The sequence below is a fragment of the Oryzias melastigma genome, linkage group LG7 (genome assembly GCF_002922805.2).
Source record: "Oryzias melastigma strain HK-1 linkage group LG7, ASM292280v2, whole genome shotgun sequence".
NCBI classification, from domain to species: Eukaryota; Metazoa; Chordata; class Actinopteri; order Beloniformes; family Adrianichthyidae; genus Oryzias; species Oryzias melastigma.
Window position 1 is genome coordinate 4,580,439 of NC_050518.1, and position 15,944 is coordinate 4,596,382.

The 15,944-nt window shown below is 36.9% G+C and overlaps 1 protein-coding gene across 2 annotated transcripts in view; it reads right to left on the reverse strand.

Moving 5' to 3' along the window:
• The window catches only part of kazna (kazrin, periplakin interacting protein a), a 183,220-nt gene that overhangs the window by 152,490 nt on the left and 14,786 nt on the right, over nucleotides 1-15,944 (reverse strand). For both annotated transcript variants that reach the window (XM_024292473.2, XM_024292472.2), the window contains exon 2: nucleotides 13,104-13,285. In XM_024292473.2, the coding sequence (XP_024148241.1) occupies nucleotides 13,104-13,285 (182 nt within the window). The remainder of the gene's footprint in view (nucleotides 1-13,103; nucleotides 13,286-15,944) is intronic.

The following is a 15,944-nucleotide window of genomic DNA, read 5'->3' on the forward strand; positions in this document are numbered from 1 at the left end:
TGCCAAAATATACTCAGTTGATTCCAAAAACTAACTAAAAACTAAGAAACAATAAACTCCAACTTCAATTGTTATTTGATAAACTTGTTTGCTTGAAGGAACTCTAGGGGGAAAAAAGACCAAATACATCAAATAAAAATTCAACAGTTCCATATTTGAATTGAAGTTTTACAAGATCAAGTTTCAACTTTTGTAAAACTGTTTGTGTTTCAGCCTCTTTAAATGTGAGAAGTCAGAAGTTCTTAATGAAACACAAAGGCTGTTTGGGGAAATAAAAAAATAGCAAAAATGTTTAAAACAAACTTAAATTGAAAAATATAAGGATTTAGCTGAGTAGTTTGAAAATAATTCTTAAGCTTAATGCACATTCAAAGAAACCAAAGCTTTATTGGTTCACTTGTGCACAAACGATTTGGGTGACCACCAGCTGCCGCCTCACACTGACATTAACACTGCATTTGCACTTCGGTTTATTATGAATTAAAAAAAAAAACAGCGTGCTCTCCCGATTAGGAAACTAACAGTGTATCAGATGGATATTTATGCCTTTTAGGAAGTGAGATACAGGAAACTGAATATTTTCTCAGGTAATTTAGAGCCTCCACTCAAAGGTGCATTTGCGGCCACTGATAAGCCGACGGCAGCAGCTTTTAAGGTGGCAACACATTCCTATCATGCAAACACAATATCGCTTTCATTCCAACATGTCCATTACCATCCAGATCATGTCACCGTAAGAATGTTACAAACTGAAACAAGCTTACGGGATTACCGCCCTCTCTGAGCCCTGCAAGCTGGGCTAAAAACAAACATTTGAAGATTACTTCAGAGATTCTTCTTATGCAATATATCCCAGGAAGTCTTATTTAGGTTTTTGTTTAAAAAAGATGGAGTCTTAAAGCCTATCCAACACATCTACGAATCCGCCCTGAATGAGAGGAGTGTGAAAACTGTTGCTCCTTAAATAAACATGATCTGAGTAATGCACAGCTGTTTACCATCGATAAAGCTAGGTGCACTCGTTCGGCTGTTCTAATGTGCTGATATGTGTTTAGCATTTTTCTTTCCTAATTATAGAACGCTCCAGTGCTTGTTAGCCTCCGGAGAAAAGGACAAGTGCTCGCTGAGAGCCGTTTCTTCTAATTTCACATTATCAATTTTGTGGCAGCTGTTATCAGGAGATGCAGAATGAAAAGATGCGATAAGTGTACCCGCCATTTGGAAGATTCAGGAAATGTGATAAAACTAAATGAAAAACATGTCAGAAAATAAGTGGATTAGGTCACTTATGCAAAAAGAACGCCACGGTGTAAACACTTTGTCTTATTCATGCTTATGCTTATGTTGTTGGCGTTCTGACCTGCTGTGAAATCCTGCAGGAAGTTACTTGTGACTGAAGAATTTAAAAGGTCAAGTCTGTCAAAAAAAACATTATTATGCAAGAAAAAAAAAGAAGTACGACCTCTTAACCTGCAAATCTTCACTTTGAACTTCGACTAAAGTCGTTACACAAGCAGCTGAGCAGAAATATTTATCTTAAATCGGTTCTAGAAAGGTTAAGCTCTCAATCTAGATTCCATCAAAAAGCTTTGAATGCTCTGCCAAATACTCCAGGAAAGCTGTCTGTCAGACAAACATCTGACTTAATAGTGCTGGAAAGCTCAAATCACAGAAAAATGGCTGCCAGTTCAAAACACTGAGGCTGATGAGACAAAGCATTTCTGCAGCTAACAGACAGAAAAGTGCATGCTTGGTGGCAGACTTGAACTGCTGAATGGACGTGGGATTGCTATAGTTAGCTGGGTGGAGCTGTCCGTCTGCAAATGGGACGAGAGAAGTGTGATCTGTAAATTGTGTTGATATAATTGGTTCCATGTTAGAGGCCACAGATGCAGACGTCTCAAACATGCAGAATCCAGTCCTCTGAAGGTGATGGTTTGAATCCATTCTTAGCCCTTTTGTCCTTAGAAAACAATCAAACGTTATTATAAATCAGAAAACTTTGAGAAGTCCATTGTTGAATTTGTTTCTGCTCACTGAACACTTGTGACAATAGAGTAAAAATAAATAATTAGAAGTTGAGAATCAGATAATGATTATTCTGTCAAAATAAAATAAAAAGTAAAGCAAGCCTTTTCAAGAAATTAAACATAAACTTAATATTTAATGGTTTAAATGTGCTGTCTGTATGTACTGTATAAGTGTTGATATGTGTATTAATGATTAAGAGTAATTATATTTGAATTATTTACATTTGTATGTGGATGTCTGCATATGTATACATATACACATTCCAATCAATCCATGACAGCTTGAAAGATTTATATATATATATATACACATCATTGCTTATCGTCTTCAATTTTATTATTGTTTTAATAGTGTTCTTGTTGTGAGTAAAAAATGAAACAGCGGACATTGTATGCATGGAAAATGAACTCTGTTGTTATAACAATTGCCAATAAAACTTGATTCAAAATAGTTTATCCAAACTACAAAGTGAACAAACTTTGATTGCTTCAAATAAACCAATTCCAGTCCAAAATATGAGAATGAAATGGGCTAGGTTTGATAATTGTTCTGATCAATTTCAAATTATAGATTAGACAGTTTAGAATTGGTCTTTTCTCATCATCCTTGGAAAACAGGACATAATCCCACAGCTCCTGACACCAAATGTTTTTACCATCACTACAAATTGAAAAAAAGAACCTTAGCAGGAATCAGAGTTCATCCACCTTCCCTGTTGATGTCAAACAAAACATGACAAATCACTTTTAACTAGAACCAACAAAATCAATTAAACAAGAGAGTGGATTTAATCTCTGAACAGAGCAGACCCGGACCACAAAGATAGAAAACTTGACATTTGATCAACCCTTGACTGCAACTTATTTTGAGTTTGCAAACTTTCATGTCACAAATGACTGAAGAAAAACTAACCTTAGAAAACAATAATACTTTTGGTATATGCAAAAATGCCTAATGAAGCTGGTGTATTTTGTTCTTAATGTAATGTAAAATAAAATGAATAAATATAAGGATTTGCTATGAGGCGGATAGAATTTTATATAGTTTCGATTAATTTATTGGTCAGTGACCAAATATCGACAGGAAATTATTATTCACTAAATTTTCACAATGTCTTCCAAGCATCTGTTTCCATAGGAACGTATTGTTCCCCCTGAACACGCAGCACATCCCCTCCACGCAGCGGCTCAGCCGACCGGTGGTTAAGCTTTGGTTGAATCAATAAATAAGCAAGTTACATCAGGAGTGCATTATACCTGACCTAAATTACAAACGCTAATGTGCGTCTAAGCAGGAGAATCGTTTTCCTGTTGCAAGAAGCAACTTACCGACAATTCATTCTGAAACAAGAGACTCGTGTTACTGGAATCTGGAAGCAGTTCAAATAAAAAAATATCATGGTATGAATTATATCAAATATTATTTGTTCCCTAAAAACAAAACAAATATAGAGAAACACCTTATAACCCTGCAAAAGTGGTAGGATTTGACCAGTTTTACTGTTTCTTTGACACTGTAAAGCAGATAAAATCACATTTGGTGACAAAGAACACGGAAAAAATAAAGAAAATTATCACACTGAACATAATATTTAAACAAAATAATCAATTAAGTGCATACCTCTGAATCTGAAAGATGGCTAAATGCTAAAAATGCTGTTTTATTATCTCTTCTCAAGGACTAAGCCTTAAGTTTTCTGGTGCTGGTGGGTTTTTGGTGGCTGAACATATTCCTCCTCAACACCAAACTCATATAGGACATTATCTAAAGCTTTTTACCAGTGGTGGTGACAAGATTCAGCTCTTCAAGCCTTTATCTGTTCAGAAAATACAATCCCACGGGTTTAAAATAATTGACCATTTGGTCAAATCTGGTTTATGGTAATTAAATGACATGAAAGGACATCTTTTTATTTTCCTCTCCTTGAAGGACAAAAAAAAGACGTCATGGTTCTGTAGAGGACTGAAAAGCATCATGAAGAGCTATTAGTCTGAAACTCTCCAGGGCCTGAGTCCGGGATCAATGAAGGGGCTGCACCGCTATTCCCAAAGCTGGCATTTCTCCTTGTTAGAGCCAGAGGCCACGACCTTCAACAGGAAGGTCAAAGCTTGGAGAGGCGTCTCCACACAAACACCGTGCTGCGTGTTCAACATCTACATGACATTTTTGTTTACAATAATATCCTGTTTATAGTAAGAAAAATCACGAATATTTAAATGTGTTTCAGGAATATGAACTCAAAAATAAATAATTAGCAGTGATAAAAAAAATGAATCCTAGTATAAAATATATTATAAAAATGGTAAAAGAATTAAACCCCATCACCCTCAACAGGAATATATATAAAACATATTTTGAGCAGAAGAAACTCATAAAAGATGCTTCATAACAAGGACGTATACAAAGAATGTCTTTTAGAGGCAAAAGCTCTAAATGAAAATTTGGCCCTGTGGTTTCAGTTGTTGCCACTCTAGCAAAGAATGTGGGAGGTAAAAATACTCCCCTTTCATAACTCACTACAAAAAAATAATAATATATGACATTGAGGTGTCCTTATTAACTTGAATAGGATCACTGCACGTGTGCAATAAACTCAGTACAATTGGCCTTGGTTTTCTACATGTTTTAAGAGACAGAAATCATAAATATCAACATAAGTCCTCTAACTGGAGGAGTAATGCGATATACTTAAGAGACTATTCAACCCTGCTGTTTTAAAATAAACATTAAGACTGCAAAAGGGGGTGACGTCAGTATATAACTATAGGCATCTTTAAATGAAGAGATGTGTTAAAGATAAATGATGAAGAAAAAAATGATATAAAATCATTCAGTTGCATTAAAGTTGCATTAAATGAATAGTAAAGTCTAAAACTGGGAATGTAAAGAGACAGATACGTATCGAAAAATAGATCTAGTTATGAGAGTAACAGCAGTTGAATACCTCAATACAGACTAAGATCTTAAGATTTAAGTTTATATATTAAGTCTATGATATAAACACCATAAAAATGGTGGAAATATCCAGTTTCTGGTTAACTGTCAGCTTCTCTTCCTGTTGTGCCTTTTTATGATGTCCAATCACAAGCTGGCTTCTACCAAGTCGGGTCGATTCCAACTGACTGAAGGTAAATCACAGCCAGAGATGTGATCAGGCGGGCTGGGTCCGCCCATACATAATCCCCTCCCTCTATTGTTGTAACTGCTAAAATCATTAGAACTCATCTAAGAAACAAAATTAACACAGAATGCATAAGCAGTAATAAAACTGCAGCAACTGCTTTAGTGACGGCGAAGCAAGTGCAGCCAAACACTGCAGGGACAAACATATTACACTTTTTCACAATTGTTAAAACACTGAGTGCCATTCTCCAAACCAGCCGATTAATTAACTGCTCTAACTCTTTTCTCAAAAACATCATTCTTTGGTCGAAACCTAAAACACAATTTAAAGTTAACACACAAAATTTTCAACACTCTTATCTACTCTTTGCAAAACACATGACACATTTTCACTCTTAAACCACAGTTGGCATTCACATCACACAAGAGGCAAAAGGTTAACACAACGGGTCAAAACTCAAAATCCAACATAACGATCACCATCAACACACACCTGCTCAAAACTGAAGACACTTGTTGCTAATCATCTGCACTGAATGTAAAGGCAGTTCTGGAACAACTGAGTAAAGATGGATAACAGAGAAAGACCCAGACCCACACCAAGACCTGGACCCAGATGAAGAGCAAGGTTTCTGATGAGATCTAGAACATAGTTGTTGACCATATGTTGGTTTATGGAATGTCCATGAGGGAAGCAGGTCAAAAGGTCAACCCTCAACTCAGCAAGTTCAAGTTGTTACTGTAATCTGCATTAATCATACAGAAAATGACAGAAGATTTCTTGTTGTTTGGGACAATGTCCTTTTTCAGTAAAGTTTACTCATCAGACAGTAGTTACACACTAACCCCTTATTTGTATTAGTTTTCTTCCACCGTGTTCTCCATTCCTTAACCCAATTGAAGATTTGTTTTCTGCTTGGCATAGAAAGGTTTGTGAGAGACAACCATACACTCGACAAAACCTGTTGCAGTCCTTGCCTTAATCAGGCAAACAAGATTATTTCCTGTTGTGTGGCAGTGGTGAACAGTGTGAAGATGAAGTCTTCTGGTCTGACCCACACAGAGAAAAGATAAAGTGCAATATTGTGATACTGGGATTAAAATAAAAATTAAACTAAATAAATAAATCAAATCCTGAAAACTATTTTTCTCTATTTTTATGGGGCAGGGTGGGGGGGTGTCCATTCTTTATGAACCATTTTGTGAACAGTGTCAAGTGTTTTGTTGCTTGGTGTGGTTAAATTGGTCAAATGTCTTTAATTAACATTTAGGATTTAAGCAAGTATTAAGTTTCTGACATTTTTTGCTTTTGTTGCTTCAAATAAGAAGTTCCAGTAAGAAAAAGGAAGAATTCCTATAAGACATTTTCATTTAAATGCCAAATAAATATCTAGATTGTATCCATTTAGGTAAAAGTATCACCACAAAGTTGGTTAAATCTTTTATCGATGTGAGAGGACGAGATACACACGGCTACCAAAAATGAAAACACTTTAGGAGCAGATTAAAACAAAGTACACTTTGAACCAAGCGATCCAATATCTGCTCTTATTTGTCACACTTTGGGATCGAGCCGGGCTGCAGAAAACCATCAACATAGTGGCCCACGGTGGCGTATCTGTCCATCCCTGATTGGAGCAGGGCCTATTAGGCTGTCCGACAGAGTCAGAGGACAGGCTCGCAGTGCAGATGGAACCGGGGTGATGTATTATGTATGGGTGAAAAGCGTTTTTCTGCGGGGCAGCTGAGGCCCCGGTAGGAGATGAACAGATTGACCCAGCCGGACCATCACACATCCACCCGCCTCCACACCCCCCCCTCCTCTGAGACTGTGAGCAGCCTCCTCCGTGACCCTGACCTGCCCTGCACTGTTGGTTAATACACAGAGAAGAGCAGCATTTTGTTGAAATATTCATTTTGGCACTTCACGGTTATGCTTTTAGCACAAAAGACTTGTGAAGCATATTGAAATATTGGCTTTTTTAACTTATAGGAAGAAATTCATTCCACCCAAAATGTTTTAGATAAAAGTTTAAACCTCTAAAAAGTATTAAATCAGAAAGGACACTTAGGGTTTTTGGTATTTTAAGCCAAACGTCAAAGTTGCAATTATAATAGAAGGGATCAACAAAAAAAATCAAATAATTGTCACCTTTAATCAATCATTTTTGGCACACAACTTAGCATTTTTTGTGTTTTGTACACAAAAAATGTGTATTATGTGGTCACAAATTAGCATTCTATCAACACAAAGTAGTACTTATTTATTACTGTCTATTCCTTTTGCGTGCACTGACTTGAGAAAAAGGGCCTTTGCATTCATTGCCCCCTCCACATCGAACATGCCACCGAAGTACTGGAAACTTACAGAACTCCTACCATTAAATTACATTTAAATCCAAGATGAGAACACAAGAGAAATATTCTGTTTTAGATTAAATTTTGGAACATTTTAATCTCAATGGGACTTCCTGATTAAATAAAGGTTAATAAATAAATAAATACTTTGGTAAAATCAATTCCTACTACTAATTTGTGTGCAAGAAATGCTCATTTGAACATCAAAAATGCTCACAAGATACTCATTTGTGTGCAAAAATTACTTATTTATTCACACAAAAGAGCTTTTTGTGCACACAAATTAGTGTTTTAATATTCCTACTTTAATCTGAGTGCCCAAAATGCTCATAAGTGTCCAATAAATATTAATTTGTGCACAAAAAGGACAAGTTTTTGTGAAAAAAATAGTGTTGTGTACACAATTTAGTATTTTATTATTATTAATTCCTACAACTAATTTGAGCGCACAAAATACGAATTTGCATGCTAGAATTACTAATTTGTGTGCAAAAAAATTAGCATTTTGTGTGCACAATTTAGTACTTTAGTACCATTATATGAGTGCAAAAAATACTAACTTGTACACAAGAATTACTAATTTTGTGCATAAAAATTTGCATTTTGTGTGCACAGTTTAGTATTTTAGTATCATTAATTCCTACAAGTAATACGAGAGCACAAAATACTAATTTCTATGCAAGAATTAGTCATCTTTTTGTATAAACATTTGCATTTTGTGCAAACAAATTATTAAATTTGAGGGATTTTTTTGGTCATGTCCTGGGCTCCATACTCAGCCTCCCCACTTGGGTTCCTAAAATTCCGTCTGTTAGCTTTTAGCGCAGTTATTAGAGGAGGCAAACAAAGAAATCACATTTTTTTCCATTTATCCAGCATACAGAATTGATTCCGTTAGACCAAGCCAAACAAGTCATTGTATTTGCACACTGTCTCCAGAGCTTTTATTAAATTATCATCTTTTAGGTCCATTTTCTCTGCGTCTTGGTTTTTTGTCTGTGAAAAGCTCTTTGCCACGTTTGAGTGTCTACCCTTTTTTTCCTGTTTTTAAGCAGCAGGCATGTCTGCAGCTTTCCTCTGATGATTAGAGAAGAGTGGAGGTTGCAGGGGGTCAGACACATCCTATTTGTTAGCATCTCCTCTCAGTCACTGTCAAAGTCACCTTTACTGGCCCCCAAAGTGCAACAAAAGCCCACATGTGAAGCACACGCTGTCCTCCTCCAACCCCAGCTCTTCTCCAGTGATGAGTGACACCTCGGCTAATGTAGTCACAGCTGAGTACAACATAGGGAAGGAAAATTAGAGGAAGGCTGAGGAGAAAAAGCTCAGCAGACAATCTCCTCCCACAGCTTGATTGCAGGATGCACACCAGATGGGCTTTTGGTGCGCGAGGACGATCCACATGAAGGAGCTCTGCAGTGAGCCTCGTCTTGCAGGAAAATTGCAGAGTCTTCCTTCTGATGGAATTTGAAAAACGTCAGGGAGGAGAGGAGAAATCGGATAAAGCCAAATTTTAACATGTGTAATCAGATGAACCATTTAGTCTGTGGGATTCTTACAGATTTAGGATTACAGCCATCTGTTTGGTAGGAGGCGAAACCAGAAATATCCTCCGCTATAAAACCGTCACAACAAAAACTTTTATTGCATTAAATCCTGCAGACACTGACTGATTTGAAAGAATTAAGACATCTTGTAAGTTTCTAAAAAGTTTAATTAAACTCCTTTCATAGTTGAAAAGACCTGAAGGAGAAGACTTCAAATGTATAGCTCCGATATTGTTCGCCATTACCACTGGTAACGTTATCTGGGGTTGTAAGCTAGCGGTAGAGCGTGCAAACAGAGAGCTCTCAATAATGGGAAGGGGAAAGGGGGGCGGTCTTGCTCTGCGCCGGTGGTCCTGCAAATTTTTGATGAATTACTACTGCTCTGCAGAAACTATGTCCTTGAAAACAACACAGATTTTTCTGATTTTGACTGGAAATCATCTGAATCTTAATTAAAAGACCACAAAGTGTTCTATTAAAATACATTAAAAGATGATCAGAGTGGGTCTTTTAGTTTTGTCAAATTAGACTTTTTTTGCTTCCTTTCATTTCCTAACTTGAAAACTAACTTGATTCAATGACTGAATGACTATTGTTATCAGCTACTGTATTTTCTTTTATTTATTGTTGTTTTTATGATATGCTCAAAAAGAAAAAAAAACTTTTTTTTTTTTTGCTGGCATTTGAAACTATTTTCCAATCTAGATTTTGAACTGGATTTTGCCCCATTGCTTATTTTAGAAATTACCAGTTTGTTTGACAAAAGTGCCAAAAACGTACCTTAATTAAAAAGGTCAGGAGTAATTTAGTGATAAATCTTTTTATATTTCACAAACTATCTTGCATTTAAATCAGCATTGATTTTAACGTGGATTTCAGCTCCTGTGAACCCTTTTAAAAACAGGTGTATGAAAATTTTTAATGACATGTGTATAAAAAGATTATATTCTGTTTATTTTACTTGTCAGATTTAGAGCACACTGCAAAAACTGAATCTTAAGAAGCAGGGCCAAACCTGAGCACGGGGAACCTAGGCAGCTGCCTAGGCGCATCTGCTGGAGTGCCAAGTCTCAATGATTACATATACATTTTTCAATTAACTTTTTTTGTTTGACACATTATTCATTTCATGTAAAAATATGTACAAGTAATAATTCAAATAAAATGAATAAAATAACTTGTAAATTTGATGTAATGAACAACTCTGCAGTGCAGCGCTCCTCCCTTCATGTCGCTGCTGCTGTCTAAGCTGGGTTGGGGAGGAGAAGGGCTCGCCATGTTTCCGGTGTTAGTACTTCTTTAAAACTTTAAGGATAAAAACAGGAAGAGGAGTAAACGCTGGCTCAAAGCAGAAGTTTGTCTGTTTTACTTAAATAAAATTGCTCAGAAATTCAGTCCCCGCTGCATTTTGGCTGAAAAAGACGAATTTACCTGGCAGTCTTGTGAGGTTTTTTTTTTCTCAACACTTAACAGGTAAAATCTCTCTATTATCCTCTTGAATTTTGCCTGATTGGTGGCTCAGTCAGTAACCACATTTGCTTTTAAACAAAGAGTTTCCCGGCTCGAGCCCCTGAGGTCCTGCAGCGCTGTTTGGGCAACGGACGCAGCACGTCAGTCCGGCCGCAGCGCAATTTGAGTGTCACGTCACAACTTGGGCAAACGCAGCTCCTCACAACTTCAAAAATCTGAAGTTTGGCAAACTCCGTCAACCAATCAGTGACTCACTTTAGGGCATGGGACGTTTTCAGTGACTCGATCAGCGGATAGAAAACAAACCCAATGTGGCTGCTCGATTCAAGGGTTTTCCTCCTGAACTTCTATTTTCTGAACTCGCTGGGGTCGCTGGGTTGCCGGAGACTGTCCCAGCCACTTTGGGCGAAGGCGGGATGCATCCTGGACAGTTCAGCCTGTCAGAGTCCATGGAGCTGGAGCGATTGCGCCACCGGCTCAGTGGCGTTGTTTCTTATTTTCATCGAGACAATAATAAAAAGATCCTCCAATTTTATTTTTATTTTTCAGGTTAATGCAGGACAGCAAGTTGTCAAACTTGAAAGTAGCATTTAAAAGAGCCGTCATTCAGGCGCAGCTCCTGCAGTAAATGATGAAACTCACCGCACTGTGAGAGTCTGAATGATCTGGTTAACCCAGACACGGCTGCGTTTTTGCCGACTCCTTTGTAGAGCTCCCCAAAACAAATAACCCTAAGCTACTCGCTCAACATCATCCATGTTTTCCATGATGAGGCAACGAATGAAGTCCAGAAAAATTTGGCTGTAGCTCCTCCCACATATGGCCGTCCGGTCAAGGACATTTTAGGACAGTAAATTTGATGCGCAGCGAATGTGATGTGTAAATCGCATCCAGTCTGAACGCAACTCCTGCTTTTGCAGTGCAGTCAAAAATAAGTGCAAGTTAAATTAAAAAAAAGAAGACCTTGATTGCGACAGCCAGACTGAAGGATTTAAAATGTAATTTTCATCAGAAATCCTTGCTCGTCATCAGGCTGTTTGAGCATTTTGGGGAAAAATACTAAAACCATTCCAGATTAATTTTTGTCTTGCAGTGCAGTGTGAAGATTGTAAATTTATTCAACATCTTTTGATAAGTTTCTTGAATCTGTAGGTCCTTTCCAATATTACAGCAGTCACGTTACGCCTTAAAGAGTGTAAAAAATTGTGTTTTTCTGCTACATTGCTGACTCTTTGTCCACAATTAATTTCCACACAGCCTCTCAGCATTTTTAAATCTCAAAATGAAAAGAAGAGAATATTACAGATTAAAAATCAGAAGAGGAATTAGAAAACTCAAGTCTTGGATACCAGCCATTAAAGAAATAAATAAATAAAGAGTGAAAGTGATAAGCGGAGAAAAGACAGGAGCACTCGGGGTCAGATCAGCAGCCACTCAATAGTCCCCGCATGTCTCCAGTCTTGGCCCGCAGTCGTGTTTTCACAGACCATAATAATAAAATACCCTTTAAAACCCCAGAGAGAGGAAACACTGAAAATGACAAGACAAAGAAATATAAAGCAGGTAGTTCAAACCGCCGTGGTGGGAGCTCTTCTGCACCCTTTCAAAATGAAACTTAAAAAAAAAATGACCAAACATAGACGTGACCTTTTAAAAGAAACAAATCTTGAGTCTTCAATCGAAAAACATCTGCTGAACATTTTTCTAGACAAGTTAAGTGAGAGCAGATAACATATGCAAACATAACAAATTAACACAACAGCCTGTTAAACTGCAAAAGACTCAATCACACATCATCATTTAGCTGAGCGAATCCTCCCTCCACTAATTGGGGGATATTAGGAATCCAATCTCCTCTTCCTCCTCACTTCAACAAGCTCTTGTCAAATGTTTAACAATAAGAAAAGGAAAAAAAATAATCATTTCAAATGTCATGCCCGCGTTGTATCGTTCCCGTAACAATTGATTAAACTAATTTGTTATTTACCAGCAAGAATCATTCAATCAGTTCCGACACAGCGGGACCGATTCCCAATAAGGTTCAAATAATCAGACTTTTGCAGGACTGATACAATCATAAAAAAAGAAGAAGTAAATGCTGCTTGATTTTCTCACACTTTCTTTTATTAAATACATCTGTTATTGTGTAAAGTGTATTTGAGAGGCAGCCGAAGACGCACACAGTGTAACCTTGTTGTTTCGCCCTGTTGCAGACAGTCAATACCTTCATCTCATCTGAGGCTCTTTGATGGAGGAGCTCACAAACAGCACTCGATATCCTCCAAACAATACACACTACAGTCAATGAGGCTGTGTGCACCAACACCACACATCGGATCCGCACCACGTCTTTTCTTAGCAGAAACTCATCATATCATAAGTGGTGAACTGAGTCTTTCGTGTGAAGAAAAGTGGATTTTTGATGGTAATTTAACCACTTTAAACCGTGAATGGGTGAAACTCTTAATGAAAGGCTGTAATATTAAGAAATTCATCATTTGTTGGGATATAATTTATTTTTTTGGCTGATAGCTGTGTCTCTATTTTGCGATGCTGATGTGACCCTTTTCATACCTGAGCATCAACGAGGAGGTGCCTCATCAGAGTCATGGACTTCTGCAGGGTTTCCTTCTCAGGATGTGGAAACGGCTGCTGCACCTCCTTCTCCTCCTCATCTTCTTCCTCCTCTGGAGACTTGGGTCCAGTCACCATGAAGCTCGCAATCTGGTCGTTCAGGCTGTTCAGAGACTGCACGGCTAGAGGGAGACACAAACAGTTAAATCATTGTAAAGAACAAAAAAAAGGACTTTATGTTGTGCAGAAATGATGAATCATCTGAATTATCTGTTCATAAACTAAGTAATTTTACTTAAGAAATCTCATAATAAGATATCAAAATATAGAAACAATGAGTTCTAAGCATTGAAAAAGGGGGAAAATACACTAAAAACTAACTTGTCGATATTAATTGAACCAAAAACTATAGAGCTCCAAAAATAAAATCTTAGCACTTGAAAATATAAATAAAATGGCACAAAGTTTTTCTTAAATCAAGCTATTTAAGGTTTTCTTTTAGTGTTAAATCAAGTTGTTTTAAATAATTTCAAGATCTAGAATCTTGAAGGGAAAAAAAAAAAAAAAAAAAATCTTGATTTCTCTACACATTTCCTAATTTTTCCTCAGAATCAGTGCAAAGACTATGGAGCCCTGAACATGACATTGAAACAAATAACTAATCTCTCAAATTCAAAATTTGTGGCCATGAGTTAGTATTTTAAGAACACAAATTAGGCTAGTATTTTGTGTGCAAAAATTAGCATTACATGTTTACAAACTAGCATTATGTGTGCACAAGTTAACGTGAACTAATTAGCATTACTTGTGTAAAAGTTAGCATAATGTGTACAGATCAGCACGACGTGTGTACGAATTAGCATTTAATGTACAGAAATTAGCAGTGTGTACAAATTAGCATTTTATATACACAAATCAGAATTACGTGTGTACAAATTAACATTACTTGTGCACAAATTAGCGTAAACAAATTACTTGTGTACAAATTATGATAATACGTGTACAAAAAAGCACGTGCACACACGTACTACGTGTGCACAAATTAGCATAAGTGTACAAATTAGCATGTGTGTACGCATTATCATTACATGTTTTCAAATTAGCATTACGTGTGCACAGATTAGCAAAATGCTTTAAAAAAAAATGGTCCGCACAAAATGCCAATTCTTGGCTACAAGTTTTATATTCAAGGCAACAATGTTTTTTTATTTTTATTTTTTTTTTTATGTCCCACCCAGGGCTTTGTAAAAATCAACATAATCTTGGTAAAATATCTTGAATGTCTAAAGAGAAATGTTTTAATCTTTGCAAGTATCAAATAGTTTACAGTTTGTTTTTTTATTTTAGTTTATTAGAATGAAAATGTTCCAAATTCGCTTCCATATGGGGTCTTTACAACTTACATAAACGTGATTTTTTGAGTAAGAACTGCCAATCTCTTGGCAGGAACCGAGATAATACACTAAATTCCTACTGTCACACTGTTAGGAGTTTTCTCTGTCAACACCCTCCCTGGTCCAGAATGTTCCACATCCGCCTGCGAGACATCCTGTTTTTGTTTCCCTGATCTTGCCCTTGTGTGTCCCTGGCAAACCTCTCCTTTCAGGTTTCCTCCCCCACATGAAAAATTAGCAGCCCTTACTGTATTTCCTCCACCTGAAATACATGCGCGGCAGACGCTTCCTCATTTCAGGGGAAGCTGAACCTAAAAACATCTGAAGCCTCCACACTGGCCCACTGTAGGGGAAGTGTTGGATGAAATAAATGCATGGTATTAAAGTGATTTCCATATTTCACAGCTTCTTTGCATAAGTACCTGTTGTATTTTTCATGAGCCGCCATGCCAGCTCCTGATGTCTCATTATCTGTCTTTCCAGCACAAAATTTTCCTAAAATTGAAAATTACAGCTTTTATCAGTTAGACAGAAATGAAGCTGCAAGGATTGACCTTCAGTCCAAAGGGGATCTCATTCAAATTCTGAACCCGATCTGTTAATCGTAGCTGGAACGATTCTACGGCATTTAAAAAGAAAATACTTTCTCCTCGTCAGTAGGCCGATTCCAGCATCTCTGAGCATCGCTCAGGTTCCCAACAAAAAGCCTTATTCAGACATGAGAGAAAGAGGGAAGCAGCATAGATTAGTGTGTTATGTAACTACAAAAAAAAATCTTTCACGGTGTCTGACATTTTCAAGCAAACAAGCTTTGAGGAGGAAATTTGACAAGTCGACACTGAAGGCAGCAGAGATAAGAAGGGAACGAGGGGGCTGAGGCTGTGTCCCCTGGAGGTGAAAGTGGAGCTGACGTCAGAATCATGAACATGTGAGTCGGGCACTTGTCGCTTGAATTTAAAACATTACAACCATTTAAACTTTAGACAATATTCTAAGATAGAAAAAGCTTCAGTTAAAGCTTAAAGTTTGAGTCATCTTAAGATTTGAGTTAATAAAACACAGAAAGCTACCTATTCTTATTTTAGCATAAATTATCTGCAGTTGTGGGTAAAAGCAGTTTTTATGGTGAAGCTTCAAACAAGGCGATTCCATCTGTGCAGTTCTGGCGCCCTCTTGTGGACACTCTCTGAACATTCAAGCAATTTGATAAAACCAGAAAAACTTTCTGATTTTTATGAAAAAAATATATTTTTATTATTTGAGAGAATCTTTTACTGCAATAAGAGCTGAAGGAAAATATTCAATATAAAACATTTTTGGTGTAATTTTAGCCTAAGGGCAAAAAATAGAGAAAATAAAAAAGTAAAAGATTGACTTCATAAAAAAAAGAAAACAAAATCAATTTTGTGTGCATATAGTTTTATTTTGTTTGCATTTTGTGTACACA